The sequence below is a fragment of the Molothrus ater genome, chromosome Z (genome assembly GCF_012460135.2).
Source record: "Molothrus ater isolate BHLD 08-10-18 breed brown headed cowbird chromosome Z, BPBGC_Mater_1.1, whole genome shotgun sequence".
Classification (NCBI taxonomy): Eukaryota; Metazoa; Chordata; class Aves; order Passeriformes; family Icteridae; genus Molothrus; species Molothrus ater.
The window spans coordinates 30778555-30804411 of NC_050511.2; the positions used below are offsets into that span (position 1 = coordinate 30778555).

At 39.0% G+C, this 25857-nt stretch overlaps 1 protein-coding gene across 1 annotated transcript; it reads left to right on the forward strand.

Annotated features, from left to right (window-relative positions):
- The first annotated feature begins 4166 nt into the window (after positions 1-4166).
- On the forward strand, positions 4167-24359 carry LURAP1L (leucine rich adaptor protein 1 like). The gene is made up of 2 exons (XM_036403509.1): positions 4167-4364; positions 23434-24359. The coding sequence occupies exons 1-2, from the start codon at positions 4167-4169 to the stop codon at positions 23806-23808; spliced, it is 573 nt and encodes a 190-aa protein (XP_036259402.1). The 3' UTR covers positions 23809-24359.
- The last annotated feature ends 1498 nt before the right edge of the window (positions 24360-25857 follow it).

The following is a 25857-nucleotide window of genomic DNA, read 5'->3' on the forward strand; positions in this document are numbered from 1 at the left end:
ATTTGTGTGACCAAAGCTCAGCTAAAGTCTAAACTGAGCAGCACTTTGAAGGACAACAAAAGGCCCTCTTTTTAAAATACGTTGACTTGAAAAGAAGAACCAGAGATAATATTGGTCCATTACTTGGTTAGGTCAGTCACCTCAAAACCAGGCTGCAGACAAAGCAGAGGTGTTTATTACCTTTTTGCCTGTGTCTTTAACATCAGTGAGTCCTAAACTCTCTTATGAAAGGCTGTGATTAGGGAAATTATAAACTTTCAGCTAACTCTGAGCTTGACACTTGATGCTCCAAATAGATGCATATAAATTTATGTGGTCCAATGGGACCTATCCCAGTGTATCAAAAAACCTGGCTAATGTCATTGCAGAAATGCTCCCCAGTATTTTTTTTAACAGTGTTTGGAGTATGGAGAGGTCCCAGTGAACTGGAATCATAGCAGATATTCTTCCTATTTTAAAGAAGTGTAGGAAGGAAGATTCTGGTAATTACAGGCTTCTAAGTCTCACTTCAGTGACTGGAAAAATTATGAATAAATATATTCTGAGAGTTAGTGAAAAATAGCTGAGACACAATACAGTCATTAGTCATAAACAGCACTGGTTCATGAGGGGAAAGTCCTGCTTCACTAAATTAATTTCCTTTTATGACAAAGTCACCCATCTAGTTGTCCAAGGAAAGGCAGTAATGTGGGTTCTTAGATTTTAACAAAGCTTTTGATACTGTCTCTCACGGCATCCTTCTGGATGAAATGTCCAGCACACAGCTACTCGAGTTCATTATACACTGGGTAAGCAATTGGGTGACTCAAAGAATTACAGTAAATGGGGTCATATCAGGAAGGCAGCCAATCACCAGTGGCGTTCCCCAGGGCTCCATTTTAGGCCAGTGCTTGTTGGTGTTTTTATAAATTATCTGGATGTGGGAATTAAGTGCATAATGCAGAAGTTTGCCAGTTATACTAAAGCAGGGGGAACTGTTAGCTCCCTCAAGGGTAGAGAGAATTTACAGAAAGATGTGGATAAATTAGAGAGATGGCAATCACCAACTGCATGAAATTTAACAAGTGTCAGATTCTCAACCTGGGGCAAAGTAATCCTGGTTTATATATAATTGGTGGATGAGAGACTGAAGAGAAACACCAAAGAAAGACATCTATCTGACAGTTTAGGCAGATGGCAAGTTGGATACGAGTCAACAATGTGCCCTGGCAGTCAAAAGAGACAGATGTGTCCTGTGGTGCATCAAGCGCAGCACCATCATCAAGGAAGGCGATTGTTCTGCTGTACAGGGCACTGGTGCAGCCCATCTCAAGACCTGTGTGCAGCTGTGGGTGCGTGCCTGGGTACAAGGCTATCAAACTATTAGAGTGTGTCCAGAGGAGGGTGACCAAGGTGCTGAAAGACCTCGAGGGTAAGGCATTTAAGAGCAGCTGAGATCACTTTGTTCACCTTGGAAAAGGGAAGGTTAAGGGTTGCTCTTGTCAGGGACTACAGCTTCCTCACAGTGGGCAGTGGAAGAGGTTACTCTGTTACTTTGGTGACCAGCAACAGGGCATGAGGAAACGGAATGAAGATTCATCACGGGAAATTCATACTGGACATTAGGAAAGTGTTCTTTATCAAGAGAGTGGATGGTCACTGGAAAAGGTTTCCCAGGGAACCAGTCACAGCACCAAGTCTGTCGGAGTCCAAGGAGTGTCTGGATGATGCTCTTAATCATATGGTTAAGGTTTAGGTAGTTCTGCAAGGAGCAGAGCATTGGATTTAATGATCTTTATAAATTAGGACACTTTATTCTAAAATGGAGACAGAGGATCTGTCCCACGAGATGAAAAGGGAATTTACATAATGTTTACTGGTTTTGTTTACTTAAAGAGGAACCTGTTTCTTTAAAACACATTAGTTTAGCAAAACTGGTAACCTTGAAGATTTAACAAGGTGACTGCAACATAGGCGTATCTTTTAATCTCTGTAATCCAAAAGTATACCCAGTGACTTGCTAACTGCTATACTAATGCAAGGCCAGTGGGAGGTAAGAATCAGGCCATCAGATAGTAAAGCATAAATTAATGAATGCATAGAATGCATTATGTAGTTTACTTTCTGAATGTTGTTTGTAAGTCCTTATTAGAAAGGACTTATTTTCATTACTTTTAGATTATTTAGAGTAGGATTTGGGGAAATTTTTTATCACGGAAAAACCTTTTATCAAACTAGCATAAATTCTTTGTATTATTTCTCTTCCATTTTTATTTTTAAAACCTTGATAATTCAGGTTATCTGAAATATTTAAAGAAAAATTAATATTTCAGAATTTTTCTTAGGTTTCTTCAAACAGAAAGTCTGAATACAGTTGAATCATGACCTTTTTTACAGGATACTGCTTGTAGAACAAAGGACTTCTACAGCTCAATGTTGTAACAACAGCCATGAAAACTTAAAATTTTTCTTAACAAGGTGTTCATAGCTCAGAGACAAAGAATTTCAGTGTGATCCCTACTAACTTACATAATGGCATAAATCAATATTAACATGAGATTATATAGAAGCAAGTCTGTAAATATCAATATATGAAAATAGAAATTCAGAAAATACTTGGGGATGGAGGTAGTAAGAAGGAAAATTCTTATTTGTAAGCAGCTGGTTTTGGCTTTCTTTTCAGAGAAGAGTATTAATGGTGTTTTGTCATATGAACTAAACATATATGACAAACATGAGAGCAATAAATATCTTTTCATATGTGTCTCACACAGTATTTCCAGATGGTTATAGTGATAAAATAAGGGTCCTGGTCTAAAATCAATGTACTTTTAAGATATCAGATACATCTGTAGATTTTTTACTTGACTGAACTAAACCCTTGCAAAGGTCCCTGAAAATAAATCTTAGATTTTAAAGTATAGATGAAATTATTTCACCAAAAGCATCCAGTTTGCTGTAAAACCATTTTTTTCCCTCAAGTTCACTACAGCACACTTTGTGATTCTAGTTGCTATAGAGGACCTGACACTAGAGTGGCTGGCCTTGCTTTCTCAACCCCCTTGACATGTGTCAGCGGCAGCTCCACAGATGTGGCTATTCATACTTTAGAGCCTAAAATGTTTTTCAGTGCCATGGGACGAGGAGCATCATGGGACAAGGAGCAACAGGACACATCCAGCACTGCTATCTGCACAGCCAACATATGCCTTGCTATCAGTTAGAGCAACTGATTCAGCTTTGCTTTGCTTCTTAAAGAGGAGGGGGATGAAAAAATAATAGAAATATTAAGAAAAATGCACTTGCCTGCAATAAAATCTGTTTGATAAGTGGGAATACCATTCACACTGTACTTATGCTCCTGTCCCTTGTGAGAAGGGGTGACTCTTTCTCATTTTCCTTTTTTTTTTCACTTTCTTTCTCATTTTCCTATTCATTTTCCTATTCATTTTCCTATTCCTTCCTTCCTTCCTTCCTTCCTTCCTTCCTTCCTTCCTTCCTTCCTTCCTTCCTTCCTTCCTTCCTTCCTTCCTTCCTTCCTTCCTTCCTTCCTTCCTTCCTTCCTTCCTTCCTTCCTTCCTTCCTTCCTTCCCTTGTATTCTTCTCACTTTTTTTTTAGTTTTCTTCTCTTTTTTTATTTTTTCCCTTGTTCCCTTTCCTTCTGCCTCTCCTCTCCGTCCCCCTCTCCGTCCCCCAGGCTGTCCCTGAGGGACGCGGTGTTCCGCGGCCCTGGCGGCCGGGCCGGGCGGTCCCCGCCGTGCGGGGGCGCCCCGGGGCCGCGGGCGGGCGTGCCGGGCCTCAGCGCACGGGCACCGCGGTGGGAGGGCCGCGCCGCGCCTCTTCCACCTGCCCGCGGCTTTAAAGTTGCAGCCGGGCGGGACGCGGGATGACTCGGGTCGCGCTGTGCCGGCCGCAGCTACTGGGGCGCATCGCGGTCTCGTACACGAAGCGGGGCCGTTTTTCTCCATCGCCCCCGCCCGGCCGCTGTTGCCTTTCCCCGGCGGCCGGGGAGCGGGCGGGAAGGGCCGGTGCGCCCGGGAGATGCCCATGCCCGCCGCGGGTCCCCCGCTCGGCGCATCCGCCGTCCCCGGCGCTGCCGCGGTTCTCCGCGCCTCCGCGTCCCGGCAGCGGCCGGGCGGGCGCGGGTAGTGCCGCCGCTGCCGCCTCGGGCCCCTGCAGGGCGAGCCATGGAGCCTGGCGCCCCGCCTGACCTCCGCGACGTCGAGCAGAAGCTGGGGCGCAAAGTGCCCGAGAGCCTGGCGCGGCCCCTGCGCGGGGAGGAGCTCCCGGTCCGCCCCGCCGCCGCGGCCCCCGGGCCCCGCCGCCGCCGCGCTGCTGCGCTGGCCCGTCTGGAGACGAAACTTCAGCTCCTGAGGCAGGAGATGGTGAGTAGCCGGGCGCCGGCCGCAGCCCTTCCGCACCGCTCGGCAGCACCGGCGGCGGCCCGGGACGGGGACCGCGCTGCCTGCGCCCTGCCGGCCGGGCCCCCGCGGGAAGGAGGTGCTGCCTGCCTCCGCAGCAGCAGCCGCCGCGCATCCACCTGCCGTGGGGCCGGGCGGCAGCGAGGGCTCTGCTGCCGGCTGGGAGAGCAAGAGGCCGCTCGTCGGTGCGGCGTAGAGCGAGGCACTTGTCGGCTCTTTCCCTCGCAGCGGGGCAGTTCGTCAGGAGCTCGTAGTTGGCTTCTGTTCCAGTCAGCTCGTTAGAAGTACTGAAAGCTGGAGTACCAATAAATGAAATTATGCACTATCCCTTTGTCGTAACTGCATTTTCTGCATTGCACCTGTTTCCTTCTCATGGCCAGCACCTAAAGACACACAGGATATTTTCAGGCTGGAAATTTGGCCTGGAATTCGGGGACTTGATTGCTGGACTTCAGAGACTTAATTAGTTCCAAACAGGCTGATGAAGAGTAATTCTTGAAAAAACAACTATTTCTACTTTGGTTGAATGGTATATTTTCTTCTGCCAGTGATCTGCGATAGGACTCTCCTGTATGTAGTTCAGATCCTCTAACTTGTTTACTTAGTGCAGGTGCTTGTCCTACTTTATGTTCCCATCTCAATGTATTTATTTTGCCATAAAATGTTGCCATTAAACTGGTTTATTTTTTCAAAGACAAACCAAAAGGAAACTCTTTGCAAGCAAGTGACGAAGTGATTAGTGAACACCCAGCAGATATGATCTTGACAATGCAGGTCACCTCAGATATGTGAGCACGGATAGCTTCCATTTTTATTAGTGAGCGCTATGTAAAGTGTCAAAAGACACTTTTTAGTAGCAGTTCTTTCTGTAGCTCCTGTCATTAAGCTTATTTGAAAATGGGATGAATTTTGGTCAGGTTGGGATGGGGATTTTTCTGGCAACATGTTGAGATAACTTTATGCAACAGTCTTGGAACTCAGCCATTTACAGCCAATAAATCAATATCATTCTGTGTGAACAAGTTCAATGCTGCCGCAAGTCCCTCTACAGTGCTACATATCGGTACATAGCTGTGTAGGTTTGTAAGGGTTTTTAGAAGTGTGCTGGGCAAAAAGGGGAAGGGAATGGATATTCTGAGAGTTAATAGCCAAGATGGAAATGTTAATCTTTTGGTGTAACTTACAAATTACACATGCTGTTGTATGGCTTCGTACTATTTGAGAGATCTCCACAAATCAAACTATCAGCGTATTCTGTGGAGATCTTTTAGCCACCTTTCAGTACTAGACTGGGCCAAACAAGAAAGCTGGGGAGAGAGAGGGGCTTTTGACAACAGCATGGAGTGACAGGATGAGGGGGGACAGCTTTGAACTGGAAGAGTTCAAAGATGCAGAGATATTGGGAAGGAGTTGTTTACTCAGAGGGTAGTGGGGCGCTGGGACGGGGGCACGGCACCAGAGACATTATGGGTCCCTTTCTGCTTGTCATTTGGAAGGTGTCCCTGCCCGTGGCAGGGAGGTTGGAACTAGATGATCTTTAATGTCACTTCCAACTGAGGCTATTCTGTGATTTTAGGTAATGATCACTGGGAATTTCAGTTTTAATATTGAGTAAGACACTGTCTGCTTATCTCATGCTTATTTTTTAGTTTTAAGCTTGCATGATAATAATACAGTGACCTGCAGGTAGCTTATCATGTATGGGATGTCAGACTGCAAAGGGCAGCAAATAAGGTAGCCAAGAGTTTTTAACAGAGCATGACTGTTCATGTCAAGACAAGTAGGCCTGTTAAGGAAGGGGACCTGAGTGAATTGCCCATATCACCTATTCCTTTCCAGCTGGTCTCTTCACTTACTTTGCACTTGCAGATTTCATGTCACACTCTTCTTTTGCCTCTTCTTCCTCCCTGCATCCTGTTTCTCTCTTTTCTCTCCCTGCAGTAAGCAGGAGCATGTTTTAGTCCCTCTCCTGCTTTTTGTCACGTCAGTGACTGACTGACTTTTCTTATCTAAACTAATTTCTCATGCTGAGTAAGAGGAGATACGTTACAATGCTCTTACCACTTCTGGTCTGTATATGCCCATTAAACCACCAGTACAATGACTAACTGTGAAGTATTGGTACCCTATCTATACCTTTCCCATGCTCTCAGCTGTCTTCTGTAATCCAGAGTGTGAAAGTGAACTACCTTCCTGGATTTTTTTGCTCTGGCATCTTCAGGATTTTCCTCAACCCTAAGGGTTTCTTCAGCTTCTTAATCTGTCCCTTTCCCCTCTGTAGTTTTCTTAGCGGACATATTTTATAAATTTAAGAACAATATCAGGTTAAAATTGTGGTTTCAGTCTATGTTTCTTTCATCTTTTTTACTGCATATAATTTCTAAAATGGAGCTAAAACATCTATTTTCTTATTTCACACCTCTTTCTAGTGCATTATTCTTTGGCTTTGCTGCAAAGCATAGGAGGTCTTGTGTAAGACAACAGTCTTGGACATGTAGAAAAGTAGTCTATAGCTGCTGCAGTAGTAAACATGCAAAAATTGGAAACAACTAGAAAACCAAGTGTCATGTGTTCACCTTTCTTTTTCTAGTTGTACAATGATGGCAGCTTCTACAGCTTACTCACAGAATTTTGGATAGACCTACCTCTGCTTTTGTTACTTGCTGATTCCAGACTTGAGAAGAACTTTCTGTGAACATATAAAAGCCAAGGTTATTCACGTCCTTCTTTTCTACTGGTTTATAAAAAAACACAATGTTTGACTTGGAAATGCTGGGTTTGACTGTGAGCCGCAGTACCTGACAAATAGATGGGGTGTATGTGTCTGGGTAAAGGACTTGAGGCTTTCCCTTGCTCCTTCAGATTCTTTTGCAGTTCAAGATGGTTCTTTTTACCTCATGCCTGATTTTGCTAATGGCCACTGAAATCACACACAAAGCACACAGCATATCGTTCTTGAAATACCAATCTGCTTGGCCAGGTTTACTTAGCTTTTCTTATCCTCCCTTTTCCCATGAAGGCCGTGATGGAGACTACATTGGATCCTGAAAACCTTTGTTATAAGGCCATAATTAGAGAACAAGCAAGATGTAATTGCCAGTGTGAGTCAAAACACTGTGGTCTGGTCAAACTTGGGTGGAATGAATACCTCCCACTATCTGACCCTTGATTCAGTATGAAATTTTTCACTGTTATAATCTTTCTTCCCATGGTCTTATAGGTGGAATGTTCTGTTGGGGAGCTGAACATAAACCTTTATAACTGCCTTTATAAACCTTTATAGCCTTTTTTCTAGTGTACCATGCTCTGACGACACCATTCAACACATGCATCTTCACTGCAGAAAATAATCTGTGAGTCTCATTCTGCACCCTGAAATGATACTGCTTGTAAATCCTCATTTCTCCTTCACAAGTTCTGGGGTAACTCAAAGGGAGATTTTCTTTAACACTCAAAGAAAGAGATTGGGTGGGTTTTTTCCCTTTTAATTCAAAAGTTTCCAAACTCAACTCTTTAATGCCTCTTTGCAAGCTAGAAATATAAATAGATATAACCTGCATTACATACAAAAATTTAAAAATAGGTTTACATGAAAATATTTAAGGCAGAAAAGGTAAGCTGTGTCTTGGAAGTGAGGGGTGGATGGCAATGCTGGTGTTTTTAATGAGATTCCTTCCAGTGAATACTGTTAAGAATCAAATTGTGTTAGTGAGTCTGATCATCCAGGTCGGTATACTGAGTGCAGCAGTTTTTAGACTGAAGGATAAATAATCCTATTTTCAAGGAGCTGAGTATGCTAAAGCTATTTAAGATAGAGGAATATTTTTCATGCTAACTCATTAGTTGAGTTTTCTTCTTCTTTGTTCTCCTAGTTCAATTTTAGTATAACTATTTTTTAAAGGCAATTAACATTGATACCTAACAAAATGAAACTGGAATTAATGCAAATGGGATAATTACATTGGCAATCCCTCTTGGTGTTTTTGATGGTGTGGTTTCTTTTTACTTTTTTTCTTGGTTTTGGGTTTGTTTGTTTTTTAACCATCCCTAACACATTAATGAAGCTAAATGAAAGACAGGGCTGTTGTAACCCTATTCTTTCATCTCTAAAGAGTCTGACAAACTTCATATTTTCTCAGATTTATTAGATCCACAGTTTTGGAGGATCTGCATTTATTAGTTTCTTTGAAGGACTGATTTTAAAAAATCTAAAACTGTGACTTGAAATATCTCTTTAACACATGCTGTAGGTGCAGGCTGCTACATTCACTATTTTGTATGATAACATCAGTTGTCTTAACTGAAGCCAAGATCTGGCTTCAGTGTGTCTCATCAGCAATGCAAAGCTGTGTATCACATGCTGGTTTTCAATTAGATTAATTGTAATTTTTGCTTAAAAACTTGACTGAAGATAAAATCTTAAATATAAAATTACTGTGCAGGTGAGTTTGATTAACCTTTGTTTCTTAAAGAGCCGTTATTCAGTGAATCCCTGAAGTGAGGCTCTTAGACAAAAAGAAGGCATACAGAAATAGAAATTAACTTGTTTCCCCAGGTCCTCCTGAAGTTCACTGAAAGAGGGGTTAATCCTCTATCTTGCTAGCAAGTCCTCTCCGTGCTACTCCAGTTTGCATGATGTAATAGAGGAGTTCGTAATTTTTGTATATAACACAGATTGGGCAGCGATCATGACAGTGACTCGTTAAAATGATCTTGTCAATTAATCCTTTGGGAAAATAATCAACTCTAATAAGGAAAAAATGCAACTTAATTACAGTGCCAGTACTTTGCCAAGTTTTCCTTTTTTTCAGATCATCTCTGGTAGGATGAGTTGACGAAGGTTATTTAAATTAATGCATATTTAAACATATGTTTTGACTGGCAAACCTCACTCAGTGCCTGGCAGAAAGAAGGATTTGAATTGTAGAACATCTCAACGTGGTACTCAGAGTTTATGTCTGTTCTTACTCAGCTTTAGCTGTTGCATGGCCAAGAGTCCATGAAACCTTGCTGGTACCTTAACGAGCAGCATCAATGTGAACTACTTCAGTATGCATGCATCTGTCTGATGTGAATCATCACAGCAGCATCAGAAATACTAAAGTCAAGACTTCCAGTTAGACTGCCCATGTACTGTGAGACTTTTGCCAGCTTTTTTTTCAGACAACATGTAATATAATTTCATTATTCCTTCCTGATTACTTTTTCAAGAGTAGAAGAACCATTGAAGTTGGTTTTTGAAGTCTGATTCCTGACAATTTGTAATGAAATTATGTGAATACTAAACCACTTCTGCACAGAGTTGTACAGTTTATGATAAGTTTTAGCAAATAGATTATAACCTTTCTGATCATCATAAATCATCATAACAGCATGGCTTTCATAGAATGGCCTGGGGTGGAAGGGCTACTTCAGAAGACCACCTGGTTTCACCTTTAGAAGGGAAGGGAGTCTGGGTGACATTGTCAATCATTCAGTCCATCGTGAAAACCTCAGCCATGTCACTGGGGAGGTTGTTTGCCTTCAATCATTCTCATGATTGATTGCCTTCACTGAAAAAAGTTGAGCTCATATTAAGGTGAAACTTCTCCTGGTCCTCTTTGTATCAGCCGAAATTACTGGAATGCTGTGCAGAGATACTCCTATCCCCAGGACTTCTCTAGGGAGAAAAGACCTACCTCCTTATGTCTTTCCTCCTATGGCAGATTTTCCAGCCCTTTGATCATTGTAATTTTGTGTCGATGCTTTATTTTATGTGGTTACTTATGGCAACAACAAATTAAAATTATCTTTTGTGTATGAACAGGAAAAACTTGAAATGCACAATACCAAATAGGTATATTAAGCAGAGGTGATCGCCAACAAGTGCATTTCTACTCTTCAATACTTCCTTTTTCCTAACAGTAATTAGTAAAAGAAAAATAATGGATTTTCAATTCATGTTTTAAAGGTTACTAGATTATTTGTCTGTTCTCTACCCTCAAAGTCAAAACCTAGTAAACTTTCCGCAGTGGATACGTTTATTTTCCATGTGTTTCATTTCTGTCCATGTCCAGGAAGGGAGGCTGGTTACTGGAATCTGAAGCAAATGAAGATGAAGTTAGAGGAGTGAAAAGACAGAGGATCTGAGCTGTTGAAAAGCAATTGCAATTCAATTAAATTGAGTGCAATTTCTCTGATGGATTTCACTTGCATTTATAAACATGGAAGTTATGCTTACTATATGTAAGCAGTTCCAAAAGATGGTTCTCTGTTTACTGTTTGTAAGGATGAAGTGCTCTGATCATAAAACTACAAGACAATCTCATAAAAAAAGGGAAACTTTTTTGTTGTGAAGGCAGACTCATAGCCTTTACTATCCAGACTTAACTCCCATAAATGTGGCTTCTAATTATAAGCTTTTTCCCATGGTGGAAGTGCTCATGGTAAGTAACTGGAAGCAGCTCTAATTTGGAGGGTGACCAAAATGAGTGACCAAAACACGTCCAGAGGGTCCATAAACCGTCTTGTATTAAATCTTGGAAAGATATAAGCAACATAGTTCAACCTTTCAAGCTTTTTCAAATCTGTAAGGATATTGGGACGGTCATTTATTTCACTGGTCACTTGTTCTGTGTTTCAGAGTCCCTCTGGTGCCTGCCTGAAGATAAATATGTCTGAGAATCCCCCTCTTTTGAAGTAGCTCTCAAGCAGGTTTCTCTTCTTCCATAGAAGAAGATAAGGAAGGACATTAGAGAGTATATGTATGTCAGGTATATAAATATATAAAGTCAGCTACTCCATTTTGTCAGGATATGGAAACTCACCTATAGGTTCCATAAACATGGAAGAGAGCATACTGGCACACCAATGCAACTCTGGCCTCAGCAATCCAATCCTTGTCTATCCCCATCAACCTAGCCATTCTTATCGCTTACAGTTTGTCAGGAGAATGGTATGGCACGTTTCTTAATTAACTGCAAACTAGCTAAGCTGCCAGAGAAGTTATCCGAATGTTTCATTTGCCATGCTGTACAATGAACTCCTCTCAATGCTGTGTGCCCCTGGTGGGTGTAGTGCCAGATGAAGTGAAAGCATTTAGTGACTTTTAAGCAATGGTAAATTGCTATTCAATTTCTGGGGGTTTCAGGTTCTATAAACACTTCACTGGCATAATTTGGGGTTTTGTTTGCTGCTGTTAGGTATCAGCTGCATTCATGACTCAAATGCTTCCAAAAGAAGAGCCATTTTGCTGCATTCTGGTTTAGCTATGAACCCTGTCTCTTTATAGGTACAGAAGGAAACACAGCTGAGAACAATAATGCAACAAGTGTTTTCAAGCTCACACATTTTTACCCCAAGGTAGAAAAAAAATAGAACAGCTTGGTTGCTTTGTATTTTTCTTTTTTTTTTTCTTTTCTTTCTAGAGGATTTCCATTGGTTTAAAGAAGTGTTGTATTTGAGATAGTTGCACTGCTCTTGTTAGCTCAGACACTTGCTTATGAGCTACAGCAAACATTGGACATTACTTTCTTAACATTCAGTTTAAAAGACTTTTTTAATTTAAAAACTTCAGAAGGATCAGACCTTGATCCTTCCAATAATTATGAATTACTAAAAAAAACCAGTCCTGACACCGAGGAGGAAACTATGAAGCATTTCTGTGGAAGGAGGAATAGGATCTGTATTGTCTCGCCAACTCTTTAGAAAACTAGTGAAAATCATGAAGACAGGCCTCTATTCAGCCCTGGTAAGGCCATATATGGTGTGCTGTGTGAGGATCCATTTTGGGCTTTCCAGTTTAAGACAAGGAACCACTTGGAGAGCTGGTCCAGCAGAGGGCTATAAAGATGAGTAGGGGTCTGGAGCATCATCTCTCTTATAAGGAAAGCCTGAAGAAACTGGGCCAGTTTAGCCTGGAGAAGAGATAGCTGAACAGGGATCTTACCGATGTATACAAATAGATTAAGAGTTGCTGTCAAGAAGATGGGACCAGACTCTCTTCAGTGGTGCCCAGTGACAGGACAAGGGACAATGAGCACAAACTGAAATACAAAAGGTTCCATCCATGAATAAGGAAAATCTTTTTTACTTTGAGGGTGACTGTGCATTGGAACAGGCTGTCCAGAGAGGTTGTAGAGTCTGCCCTGCCTCTCTTGAGATTTTTAAAACCTGCCTGGACTGGATCCTGTTGAACTTGCCTTAGCAGTGATGTGGCATTAGATCAGAGGTTCTTTCCAACTGCAACTCTCTCGTGATTCTCTGATTCTGAATATCTAGTGTTCTTCCTGGAGTGAGATTAATATGTACCCTTATGAGTGTGTCTGGAGAAGACCTGTTCCAGCCACACTGAAAGGCTGGCACAGCCTTTGGAGTTTGGCAGCTAATACAGACCATTTTCTTTGTTAGACAAAGGCTAAATAATGGAAGTGATAATGTAGGGGGTTTAGGTTGGATTTTGGTGTTGAAGAACCTTTTTCATGGGTAGGAAGGTTTCTGACTAATGAGATTTAGATGGGCCTGAACAGAAACATAACAACTTGGAGAAGTCATTTAAGGAGTCATTGTAAACTTCAGGCTATTTTTCTAGTCTTCTTGAAACTATACAGCTATGAGAGGGGCAGATATGAAGGCAGAATAATTTTTACAGGACTTTTCCTGTTCTGTGACTTCAACTACATTTTGCCTTCACAGGGCTATTTCAACCACTGTGACTGTTAATGGCTTGTCTACATGTCTTGGCAGAATTGTGCAGTGCACTGAAATATTTTTTCAAGTGGTGTTATGTGTTACAGGGTTTGTAGGAGAAAACTGTAAATCCTGCTGCAGCGAGAGAGGAGAAAGCCTCTCTGCAAGAGAAGAGTGTTACTACTAGCAAACCAAACTAATAGTGATGTTCTTCAAAGGCCTGTGGAATTTACATCCTCCTTTGTTACCACCTGCCACCGGTTGCTGTGACTGAGGCAGGGAAATGAAGGCAGGTTGCTGTTTTCCCTGTAGCCAGATGAGGTAGCCATCTGTGATGATAACTTTATAAAGCTGCTTAGGCATTCACCAGTGCAGAGCTTCAGTCCACCCATTTCAGACAAGAAAGAAAATGCAACCAAAAAAACACTACGATCTTTAATATTTTGTAATTTCTTTCCTTCATTGTTATTAGTTTATACTCTGTGAAGTTTAATAACAAAATTACTTCAGCAGAGCTGTTACCAGCTCTTTTCAAATACAACCAAACTTCTCTAGCCCAAATTCTGCTGTGTTTTCCTTGACTACTTCTCTCTTTTCCCAGGTTACCTTTGGTTATTCAGAAAGGCCATATATGTCTTTCCCTAGCCATGTTTTGCAAGTCTTGCACCTTATTTTTCCTCCCCAACTACCTTAGTAGCTAGTACTTCCTTACAGAAGAAGAAATGAGAAATGTAAGCAATCACCTTGATTCCTTCTAAAGCTACTCATACATCTGATTATTGCATTGACAGCTATGATTAATATTCTTTGCTGAACTAGAATCACATCATAATGCCCCAGTGCTCCTCTATGTAGAAATCTTTGCTAAGAACAGGTTTAAGTGCAAAGTGTAAAAGAGTATATAAAAGTATATGGCATGAGCTAGAGTTGTTTTGGAGAAGCTGAGGACTGCACTATGTAGTGTGGATATAAGTTATTGATTAGAGAATTGATCAAATAATGTGGAAAGAAAATGTTACCTACAGTGCCTGGTCTTGCCTAGTGGTTAATAGTTCATGACTATTAAGGTACTCTTACTCTGACATAAGGTACTCTTACTACCTTCTGACATCCTTGCCTGGAAGCATAAGATGTATGTTTGTTTAATTGTAAACATTCATTGATAATCACACCTTGTGACCTCGGGAATGAATTGCTGTCGTGTGTTCTGTGGGAAAAATAGGGATCTCTGGGGTTTTGAGCCAAAAGGGCTCAAAAGTTGCAGCTGGTGTAGTTCTCAACAGCCTGCTCAGCTTGTTGTGCTGGCCAATTTCAGTACTTTAGCTTGCTAGAAATGGTTGTAGCCTGTTTGCTCCTTGATTTTTATTCCTTTCATCCCAGATGCAGGTTAGCTTCTAGCTGTTCGGTACCTTCTTAGTAGATGAGAAAGAACTAAATTACTTAATATTTTTTGTAGATACATGGAGGTTTAAAAAGGTGGTTTTGTTTGAAAGACTCAAAATAGGCCATTTGATGATAATCTAAAGACCTCAAACTTGCTAGTACTTTCAGAGAGATGTAAAGACTATGTAGGGACCATATTTTAGGAGAATGGTGATTACAGCACTGAGATTTGGATGAGGAAAAAGTAAGCTGAAAGACATGGAATTTCAAGCAGGTCACAAAGTGAACATAAACAAAACAAAACAAAACCCCTTATTTTTTAAGATACTGGCTCATTTATATTCAAAAATTTATCATGGGAACTTAACGCTCATAATGTTTTAATAGGGGAAAAAATCTCACTTATTAGCAAATCAGTTTCTCTGACTACTAAAGTGCTTTTAGGAGCTCATGTGATAATTTATAATACCAAGGCTGTCTTGAAGTTCTTTTTTATTCTTATCCAGATAAACCTTCAGTAAATAGGACTGCAGGTTGCCTTTACTAGAGATTTCGTTGTTAGATTAAAAATATGCTTTCAATAGGATATACCCCATCTCCAGAACACAGAATTGTTTCAAACAGAATTCCATTTTGAATTCTGGGGAGATTCAGGTAAAGATTTTTCTTTTTAATTGTATGTGTCCAGTGGTATTGTGAAAGCAGACTTGAATTTCAAGAGATTTCAGATTTCTCTCCAGTATTTCTATTGTTGTGTCTCAGTTGCGATACAATGAAATAAGTTGAGTGTTTTGATGACTTTTTTTATAGGTTTGGTTTTTTGGGATTTTTTAGGTTTTAAAATGTTTTCAAACTTTGCTGTTATCTCTATAGAGGCAGTATTTTCAAACTTTGCATATACTTGTAAGCAAACCCTATTATCTTCTTTTATTTTAGTTGTATGCTTTTGAGTAATTTCCACAGCACCAGTATTAAAAGTAATTAGTTTTGAAGGGATAAACAGGTATGGAGTGGTTATTATATTTTTTCATTTTCTGCATAGTGTTTCTAAGAGTATGTTTTGGTCAGGACAGACATAAATAAGGCAGAGAGTGAAATCCAATGAACAAAAAACCAAATTACATGTGTTCTTGAGCCCCAGTACTGTCTCATGTTGGTCAGAAGAGACATGTAGTCCTGCATTGTGGCTGGTGTCCAGAACACTTCATAATGATGCTGTGATCGTCCATCTGCTGTAACACTTTCTGACACCCACAGCCAAATGTTACAGCTTCATATTGACCTGAATGTTTGCAATGGAGTTATCTTGTCTGTCAACAAATGTGGGTCCATATTATGGATTGTTCTGGACATGTTCACCTTTGTCACAGTAGATACATTTCTAAGGTCAGATGAAGCTTTTTTGACAGAAGTTTGAGATATTTGGAAACATTCAGTAAAACCTTCCAGCAGCATTAGAAGTTTTTCCTCTTCACAAATCCCTACATTTTCTCACTGCTTTCTTTCATGTTAATTCAACTAAACTTTAAAAGAGCTGGGATTTTCCTTTTATATTTTTTATCCTTCTGTGATGGGATGTTTCTCTCTTTGAATTTTGTGCTAATTCCATGTATTTAAAGAGCTTATTTAACATTTGTTTTATTTGGACAGGAGGTGAGGAAATAAGAACCTAACTAATTAACTTTTTTTTCCTTCTACTTGCTCTCAATTTTATGTCATGTTTCCTTTTGACTGTCATTTTCATATCTACTTAGGAGATACTTAAATAGCTTCATCTTTTTCACAGCAAAATTAAGAGATGGCCAAAAACGAAACAAAAAAATAAAATATACTTTCCCCCCCGGGAATGTTTTTTTATTACACTTAAGCATACAAGATACCTCAAACACTATAATGTTAGGAGAAAAAGTATATCCTACTGATCAAATGATTCATCCTAATCTTTGGTATGTTATTATCAAAGGTATTAATGTACTTGGCGGGCTGCCCACACATACTCCCCAGACAAGACCATACATATTTCAAGGCAGTGAAAAAAGGCCTTGAGATTCACTTCTTCTATTTTTTCAGAGATAATATGACTAAACAATTGCACAGCTTGGTGGTATGTATTTTCCTGTTAAGTATAAAGGAAACAATTAGTATGCATAAAATTAAAATATTAAAATAGAGAAATGTAAATCGCCAGTACTGATATTTCCTGTATCAGATGATGAGCATATTAGCATAACATTTTGTTCATATATTTGCAAGATACGTCCTTGGAACCTGCTCATTGAGTTATTTATGCTCATTGCCTACTGAACTAACTTGCTTCTCATGAAGTTGCTCTGCTTCCTAATTATTCTGGTGTATTTTCCTACATTATTCTGGTGGTGGCTCAGACCTGACCTGCCCACTTCCTTGCTTTAGCTAATGGGTTGGTAAGCTTTCCTTACAGTAAAATCCTTTTGTGGCTGATGTGGAATCACATGGTCTTTCTCCTTCCTAATTAAAAGTCACTGTGCTCAGAGCTGTGTTATGTGGCTGCGAAATTTTACATACAGACCTGTGGAAATATTTATTGTGAGCACTTGGGGAAGGATTGCAGTGGAAATGCGGGAACTTGAAGCAGGACAATGGCTAGGCTAGAGCCTTTGTTTAAAGTAGCTAAGGGTGCAGACAGAAACTGAAAACTCAATGACTACTCACTTTATGAGCAGCTGGGAGTTCAACCATTGTAATGAACACTACCTAAAAAATCTGATATGAGGGTTTTAACAAATTTGGAATTTTCAAGAGATACTAGATTATAAACATACTCTTGCAAAAGAAGTCAAAACTTAAGTGGTCAAAACTTCTGTAGTCTGCCACAATGTTTTTATTGTGACTCATTTGTGGAAGTACAGCTGAGAAAGGTCAGTGTAACTTATTTACTTTGCAGAAAGAAGGTAGATCAATGAACCATAACTACAAATCAACAATGGATCACAAAAATTTAGCTTTTGTATATATATGTAGCTTTTTTATGTGCTCCCTCATTGTCTGAAGTTTACCACAAGCCTAAAAATCAGAAGAAAATAAATGGGAAAATGATACAGCAATATATTATAACGCAAGTCCATGCTAAAAGAAACAAGATGCAGAAAAAGCTGTTGATCTACAATTATCACTGTTGACTGAAATTGAATTTAGCTAGCTCAGTGTGAGGTAAATCACAGTCAGAGACAGAAGGCATAATGATGAACATTGCAGCACCTACCTTGACTCCAACAGTCTCATTCTCTTCCAGGCTTTGGTCCATATCTCCATTGTTTTGAGAGAACTTATACGGAGTTTCAGTCAGGTTGGTTGTGTTAGCTTGAATTATTGTGGTGTCTGAATTTACCACAGTTAGTTGGCTTTGCTGTGGAGTGGATGTTGCACATTCCCACAATCAGTTACTGTTCCTCCATAGAATATGCCTTCCACTTAATGACAGTAAACTTGTCTCCTTACCCTCTGTCATGTAAAACTCCTTTCATTTTTAACAGGAGATGCTGAAGATTCAAATTCAGGAGAAGTTCAAATTCAGAAGTCAGCCTAGGTATTCTGATTTTTTTTCATCTTGATCCTGAAATACCATTGCCTAAAGCAGCATAATTATATGAAGAAACCAGTGCAAGCACCTTGAATCAGTGGGACACTTTAGAAGCAGGCAAGAAGTTTAAAGACATGCACATGCATATGTTTTAATTTAAGTAGGATGTAGCTCCTGCACAGCCTGTTAATCATCCTCATTTGTTAAAGGAGCAGACACGATTTGTTATTTGTGATTTTATTTTATTTTAGACATGTTAAATGGGAAAAAAAGAGCATCTCTTTTACTCACTGGTGTTGAGAAGCTGTTGTAGTACCACTTTCAGCTTGCTCATCCTCAAATGGCATGCTTCAGGCTTTGAGATGGTGTCTTATAAACAAATCCTATGTGTGTCTCCAGACTTATCCCTGTTGTAAACCTGTTAACTTGATGACTACAGTTAAATAAAACTTGAATTCACATATTTTGAATTTTGTATTTTTAATAAGTTGCTTATGGTATTTTAGCTTGTTATGGTCTCACAGAATTAGTCTATGAGGTTTTATTGACCAGTTTTTTTATCCTTATATTTCTTCTTACTATATTTGTATCTTGATAAGACTTGAGTAATTGCCAACCACTGTTTTATTTTCCTCACCCTCATCTTTTGCCTCTTAAATTAATTTCCTTAGTTACTTTAAAACTTGTTATTCAGTGTTTGTAATAGTAAAAGTAACACCAGGAGAAAATGGAATAAGGTTAGCTTTTTTTCAGAAGAGGCATCTCAAAATGCAAAACAAATTATTATTTGGACATTGATTGTTTGCTTTTTTTTAATTGCATCTGGAATTAATTGATGGAATTTACTATTCTATAGTAAATTCCATCAATTTTTAGCTGAGGTAACCTCCCTTTTAAAACTTAAAGGGGAGGTAGGCATAGCTGGCAAGCTCTTCATCCTGAATGAGGGAAATAGAAGAAATTGAACAGGAAAGCAGAAAGCTATCTTTGACGCATCTTAGGAAATGGAAACAATAGTAGCATTAATACTCCTGAACCATAGTGGTTATGCAGATCTATTTAGTGTGGAAAAGTTCTACAGGTTTGAAATTCTGTTTATAAAAAAAAAAAAAGTGAGATAGAGATGGGTGTGGTAGTGTTTAGCAAGAGATGGAATTGGCTGCAGGTAATTTCATCTAACCCTCCCCATGTTTGTTGCTTCTGCAAGACTTCCCAGGCCTGGCAAGGTCTGAGAGACTTCCCCAGGAGTACTTTGCTACTGTTTCCATCCATTTCCACTTATCATGGAATTTGTGTCCAAACTCAAGATGTTTTAGAACACAGATTCCAGAGAGCTAACCCTAGATTCATTTTGAGATGCAGAGCAGAGCAGAGCTTCTGTTCGGAGTGACTTAAATAGCTCCCTGAATCCTGTTGTGAGGACTTACTTCACTGTGCTCTGGCAAAAAGACTTAGCCTGAAAAAAATACTTTATTTAGGGTCCCTCACTTCTTTTCCTTTTACTAGTAGACTCTTTACAGCACAGAACATAAAAGTGTTGAGAAGAAATGAAAATGAAATAATTTAAATAAACTTAGGGATATCTTTTCCTGAAGCCACATTTTATGGTTGCCATTAATATCCTTGCAGAGTTCCTGTAATTAGAAGAAGCAGCATGTGAAGCCAGCAATTTAAAAGAAAGTAATCTGCAGGAAGAATCTAACATTTCAAACAGCTTTCACAGCTTAGCAGGGTATATTACCAGTCTAGGTTTGCCATTTCTGGAGGGGAAGGTGACCCACTGTGTTTGGAACTGACTGGAAGCTATGTCTGCATAACACACAGCAGCAGAATACAAGGCTGTTTTGCCCAAATTGTGACTACATATGTGACTTTGATCCAAAAGCCAAGTGATCAATGCACTACTTTGGGTGACTGCCAGGGAGCAATAATTGTCTTTGTTAGCAGTCCTGGTCATTAAGAGTTTTATTCTAAAAGCAATATACTTCAGTGTTTTCTCAAAAACACTGAAGTATATTAAAAAATAGCATGGATATTTGCGTGTCTCTTTGCATATATATGTACACAAAAGCCCTTAATGTTTATATATATACCAATTCTCTTGAACAAGTTATGAGAGTGTTGTACATACTATTACTGAAGACCAAAAGAAAGGAAGAAATATTTTGTTAGAACAACAGGTATGAGAGGGAGACACAGACAGGTGTTTAGTCCAGCTATTCCTTCCAGATTAAAGTTCTGTTTTTTTCTGAATGCTAATCTGTGCACTTACACCACCAGAATGTGTTACTTGAAAGATGCTGTCACTTTAATTTCATTATTTTCTCTTGCTGTGACTAGCTCTTAATGTCAAACATTACGTATTCCTTCCTGTGATCAGCACTATTGTGGAAATATATGGAGCAAGACTAAGCAAAACTATATAAAAGTTTACCTGTAATAGAAATAAATTTTTACTCTTTTGTAGTTTTCTTTATACACTGTAAGTTTTTGCTGAGAATTGGTCCTTAATAACACACACCTTCCCTATAATGGTCCTATGCTCTAGCTTTAACTTAAGGGACAGCTATAAAAACTGTTCTGTATTAGCTATGATACGCTGTTTAGATTGTTCCTGAAATGCACCTGTTACTGTGCATAACAAATGAAGCTGTGAAGCATGATGAGATTCTATTGTGTTTAGTCCTGTTAGCTGAACCAGTCTTGGACTGACTTGTTTACTCCAAAAACACTCCAACTTGTATAGTCCAACAACTTCCAAGATAAATTGGTTGCAGCTACATAAGTGAGTAAAAGCTCATGTGATTATATCTGTGCTAGAGCACATAAGGGGCAAAAAATGTCATTTTGACATTTTTGTGTTATTGAAGAGATAATGATGTAAACCATATTAAAGAAAGATGACACTTGTTATACTACTTTTTAGTATTTGCTTTAGGAAAAGCACACTCTTGATATGGGAGATTTAGAATGACATGGTAGCTAGGAGGAGGAGGATTCTAGTACTCAGGAATGCAAAGAATTGTTTCCAGTAAGGCTATTCCACAAAAATGCTAAAGCTGTTGCTGTATTTAGAGAAAAAAAATATTTCCTGTGAACTGAATCTGAAATATATGAGATGTCTACTTTACCTAAAAGGGACTATTTCATTTGAGTCATGTTGGTGCTAGTTCTGTTAAACATTTCCTTAATCAGCCTTTTGGGAAACTTGTCTTTGAGCATTTTATTTTCAGCAAGTTGCTGAAGTCTGTAGTTGCATTTGAGAAGTTGGGTAATTTACTGCTTTCATGACAGCCTAGTTGCCGAGCAAATGGTTTATAGTGATTTATTAGTTAGAGTAGAGGAATTGGCTTGGGCAGGAGAACTACAAAATGGTCAATCTGTTTTCATAACCTCACTTCTCAAACAATGATAGATGGGCAATATTGTTAAAACTATGAATGATAGGTAGAGCTGTTTTGCACAGTACCAGGTTAGCTGTGTTAAATCTTGTGATGCTGGATTGAGAATAATTCAGAAGTCATTCTGGGGACTGGGGAAGGAAGCTGGGAATACATATGATGGTTACACAGGCAGTCTGTTACTGGCAAAGCTTGAAATGTCTTTGCATTGTGTTGTCCCTGGCCAGTAACTAAGGGTGCACCAGCTGCTCACTCACTCTCTTCTCTTCGAGTGGGATCAGGGGAGAGAATTAGAAGAACAAAAGTGAGAAAAACTTAGACTGTAACAAAGACAGTTTAAAAATTAAGGAAATAAATTAAATGAACAAGTGATGTAAAGCCAATAACGCACCATCTCCCACCAGCAGACCAAGCCAGCCCCCAAGCAGCAGCTGTAAAGGAAAGATTAAATGCACAGGTGTTATTGCTGGGCACAACATTCTATGGCAAGAAATAACCATTTGATGAATTCTGGTCAACTGTCCCATCTCTGTCCACTCCACACATCTTTCTCAGTCCTAGCCTACCTGCTGAGGGTGCAGAGTGAAAAACAGAAAAGGCCTTGTTTGCACTCCCTCCTCAGCAAGAGCTGAAACACTGGAATGCTACTGACATGCTTTGGTCACAGATACAGGGAGCAAAACCATAACAGCTGCTAGGAAGAGTCCTAGCTGGATCCACTACAATCTTTCAGTATATAAGAGAATAAAAGTACATTAAAGTAATTTTTAAACAACTGTGCCAGTTGGGGAAATTTGGGATACTGAGAAGATGGCATTTGAGTATGGAAAGGATCAAGTTCAGATTATACTCTTGGCAAAACAAGATACAGTCTTTGCTTCCTGAGAATACTCATTCTGTTCCAGTCCATTGTGTATGAACAATACAGGTGCTATTTTTCTGTACAATTGTGGACTTGAAGAATTGTATAAAATATCTGTTGTCTGATGTAATAGGTCTTACTTGTTTTTACTTTATTTTTCAGTTGAGTGAAGACTTTCAAATTTTCAATATGAGAGGGTCACAGATTATTTTTTCCAGTATCTATGATGTTTCAGATGAAGAGAAGGAAGCAATTAATATAAGGCTTAAGTCTCACCTTTATTTGTCAGCTGAAGTGACTTAAAAATTGGTTTTATACAGTTTGCCTGTTAAGGAAAACATTAGGATGGTTAACTCAAATATGTCTGTGAAATGCAACACTGTAATATTCCATTAATATTGCATTACTATTAACACTTCTATGTGTTTGCATCAACCACTACAACTAAGTGAGAAAATAGGAGTTTGTTCTTAATGTCCACTTTTTATTTAGTTAGCTATGGCAAATGCTTACTCCATGCCTGTAATACGTACTTAACTCTGAACTTCATCACCTTCATCTAATATGGGTTTAAATAACTGAAAGTTACAGTTTCAATAAATTAAATATTTCAACTCTCAGACTATTCTATTTATATAGCAGATTTTAGTGCTCACTCAGGAGTAGTGTGAGTAAAAGTTAAATATCCACAAACTTTTTTCCAAATTATGCACATCTGAAAATTTTAGGTTTCCCAGGTAGCCATAGTAAGGATAACTTGGAGTGAATGCCTAGACATCTGTAGCCATAAGTAGCTTAGAGTAATGGTAAATAGAAATGGCTTTGTGTCTTGCGTCTCTGATTAGTGAAAGGCTATCCCCAGGAGTTGTCATAGCAGCTGTGTTTCTCATCTAAATGGCATTGTACCAGTGTGCATACAAGTTTTGCCATTGACTATCAGTCCTGTTAATGGAGTGCTTAGGGAGGCTGACCAGTATTAGTATAGGTATACTTTTGGGGCTTTTTGTTTGTTTGCTTGTGGGGTTTTTTACTAGTTACTGAAATATATTTGTCCTAGATAGGAAAGCTGGATTTTTTTTGTGTTTTATTTTAGCCCATTCAAGCCTGCTCTTTGGCTTGATTATGAAAAGAATAATTTTTTAAATTACTTTTGCCTTGTAGGTTAATCTCCGAGCCACTGATGTGAAGCTTATGCGCCAGCTCCTACTCATCAATGAAAGTATTGAATCAATCAAGTGGATGATTGAAGAGAAAGCCATTGCCAGCAGAGGCAGCAGTTTGAGTGGAAGCCTGTGCAGCTTGCTAGAAAGCCAGGAGACATCGCTCCATGGCAGCTGTAGCAGTTTACAAGACTGTAGTGATGGACTGGATGGAATATCAGTGGGGAGTTACTTGGACACCTTAGTGGATGATGTTCCTGGTCACCAAACCCCTTCAGATCTGGACAAATTCAGTGATTCTTCTGTCACGGAGGACTCACAGTCTCTGCATAAACATCCCAAAATTGATTCTGATGAGTACTATTGTTTTGGTTAATAAGAAAAAGTTCCAGTGGGACACAAATGCACTTGTACTTACCCATTGTCTTTGCTGCTATTTTATTTCATTTGCAAAACCCCCAAAGTCCTCTTGGAAGGACAATATAATATACTTCAATTCTATTGCTTTACTTTTCTATTGCTTCTAATGCATTTTCTCCTTGATGGGTTGGGTTTGTCTCATCCTCCTCCTTCTCACATTTTCTTAATTTATTGTCACAATTATTTTTAATTTTTTACAATACTGTATTTACAAGTCTGTAAAATTGGTCAAGGAAAAGCTTTATCTTTAAAATTAAACATCAGAGAATGAGTAAACAATGAGTAACAATTTTGAATTTGTTGTTAATTAAACATCATCTGAAAAATATATATTGTCATAAATTTTCTTGACTACCGTGTCTGGTCTTTCCAAAGACACTGTTTTTATTAAGCCTTAAATCTGAATCTTGAAAATACCTCTAGAAAATAATTTTCCTTTTCTAAGCAGTGAAATTTGGTTCTGTAAAGCTATAAAGTCTTCGTTTGAAATATAAAGTATTCTAAACATTTCTATGTGGCGTTTCTTTCATTTTGCAATGTTCTCTTGTCTCTTGTCTAATTGGTTTTTTTGGTTTTTTTTTAATTCAGCAGTGTTACCCTGCTGCCTTTTCCTTTCCTGTTTTACAAGTAAGAGTTTGCCTTAACTTTTTTGTGCCTACTAATGCAGTAGAGATCTGCAGCTAATCAGTTGTATTGGAAGTACCTGAGCAGTAAAACAGTAACTGTTGCATGTAGAGCCTCTGTTTTTGAGACTGGTCTCTGCTTTTGTAAAGATTAGGAGGTAGATTTTTCTTCTAAGTGCTTCAGAATCATAACAAACCCCCCAAGATTTGATCCTTCTATGTTAAGAAGAAAATTAGAGAAAAAGAACTAAAATTGAACAAGACACTCTAACAGATGATGAATCTATATTTCCAGCATACAAACAGCAAAAGAGGTGTTGATACTTACACATCATTTAAAAGTGTTCTGTTTCACAAAGTTTGACAGTATTCCTATTGCCAGTGAAGGCATGAATTCCCTCACTAAAGTAGCGTTTACTAAGTGTAAGGCAGGCTCCCATTTAAAAACGATTGTACACGTTCTGAAGGAATACAAGTACATGCAGCAGTTGATGTATGTGGATTTGGTTCATTCTGACGTAGTCCAATAAGGTTCTGTTCATCCAAGCCATGATTCCAGGGATCCATCTTGTCCAGTCTTGAGCAACATCAAGTGTAAAGAAAAGGTAAAAAAAAATCAAGAAATTGAAAGTGGTAATTTGTGCTCTGTGACCAATTCCATCATTTCTCAGTACAGGAGATGTCTGTGTCTCTCAGAATTAAAAAACAAGATGTATGCTTTGCTTTGGTCATCATGATAAAGAACTTGGCAAAGAATTCTTCCCAGGATAATGTTAAGTAGAATATTGACTGGGAATTCAAAATAGATTGTATTATTTTCAGTTATTTTAATCTAGGGAACAGAACTAAACAAAACTCCTTGATATGAAACTGTGACTCTCTTGAAAGTTTTTCTACCTTTATTGCTTGGCATGGAAGTTGAACATCAGGAAGTATACACTCTCTAAATGCAATGTGAATGTGCAATATGCAGTCTTTTCTTCTCCAACTGAGATTTTGGGCAGTAGGCCAACAAGTACCTAAAATTTTTTCACCATGAAGAAAATCAAAGAATATTTTTAACATAGCTTCTCAAATATCAAACTATGCTGAAATTACTTGAAGGAAAATACAGGCTGTATCTGTCACCTACTCACTCCCAACTGTAACACTGAATAAAGAGTAATTTAATCAGTGATAGATTTATCACATTATGATTTAAAAGTCCATTTAATGGGAATCCAAGGTAGGGAAACAAAAACCCTACTAGTAGAAGCAGTAAAGCAAGAGCTGTATGTGATTAGAAGCTTTTATTCCTCTGTATCTCTTGACTGGAAATGGGAAAAGAGTACAAGTGCCAAAACAAAGATGTCAGAGGACTGCTAGAAGGAAACAAGTGTTTC

Bases quoted from the DNA above. Each gene is read 5' to 3' on its own strand.
- LURAP1L (XM_036403509.1), top strand. From the start codon at position 4,167: ATGGAGCCTGGCGCCCCGCCTGACCTCCGCGACGTCGAGCAGAAGCTG. The intron at 4,365-23,433 runs GTGAGTAGCCGG...TTTGCCTTGTAG, and splicing joins AGCTCCTGAGGCAGGAGATG to GTTAATCTCCGAGCCACTGA.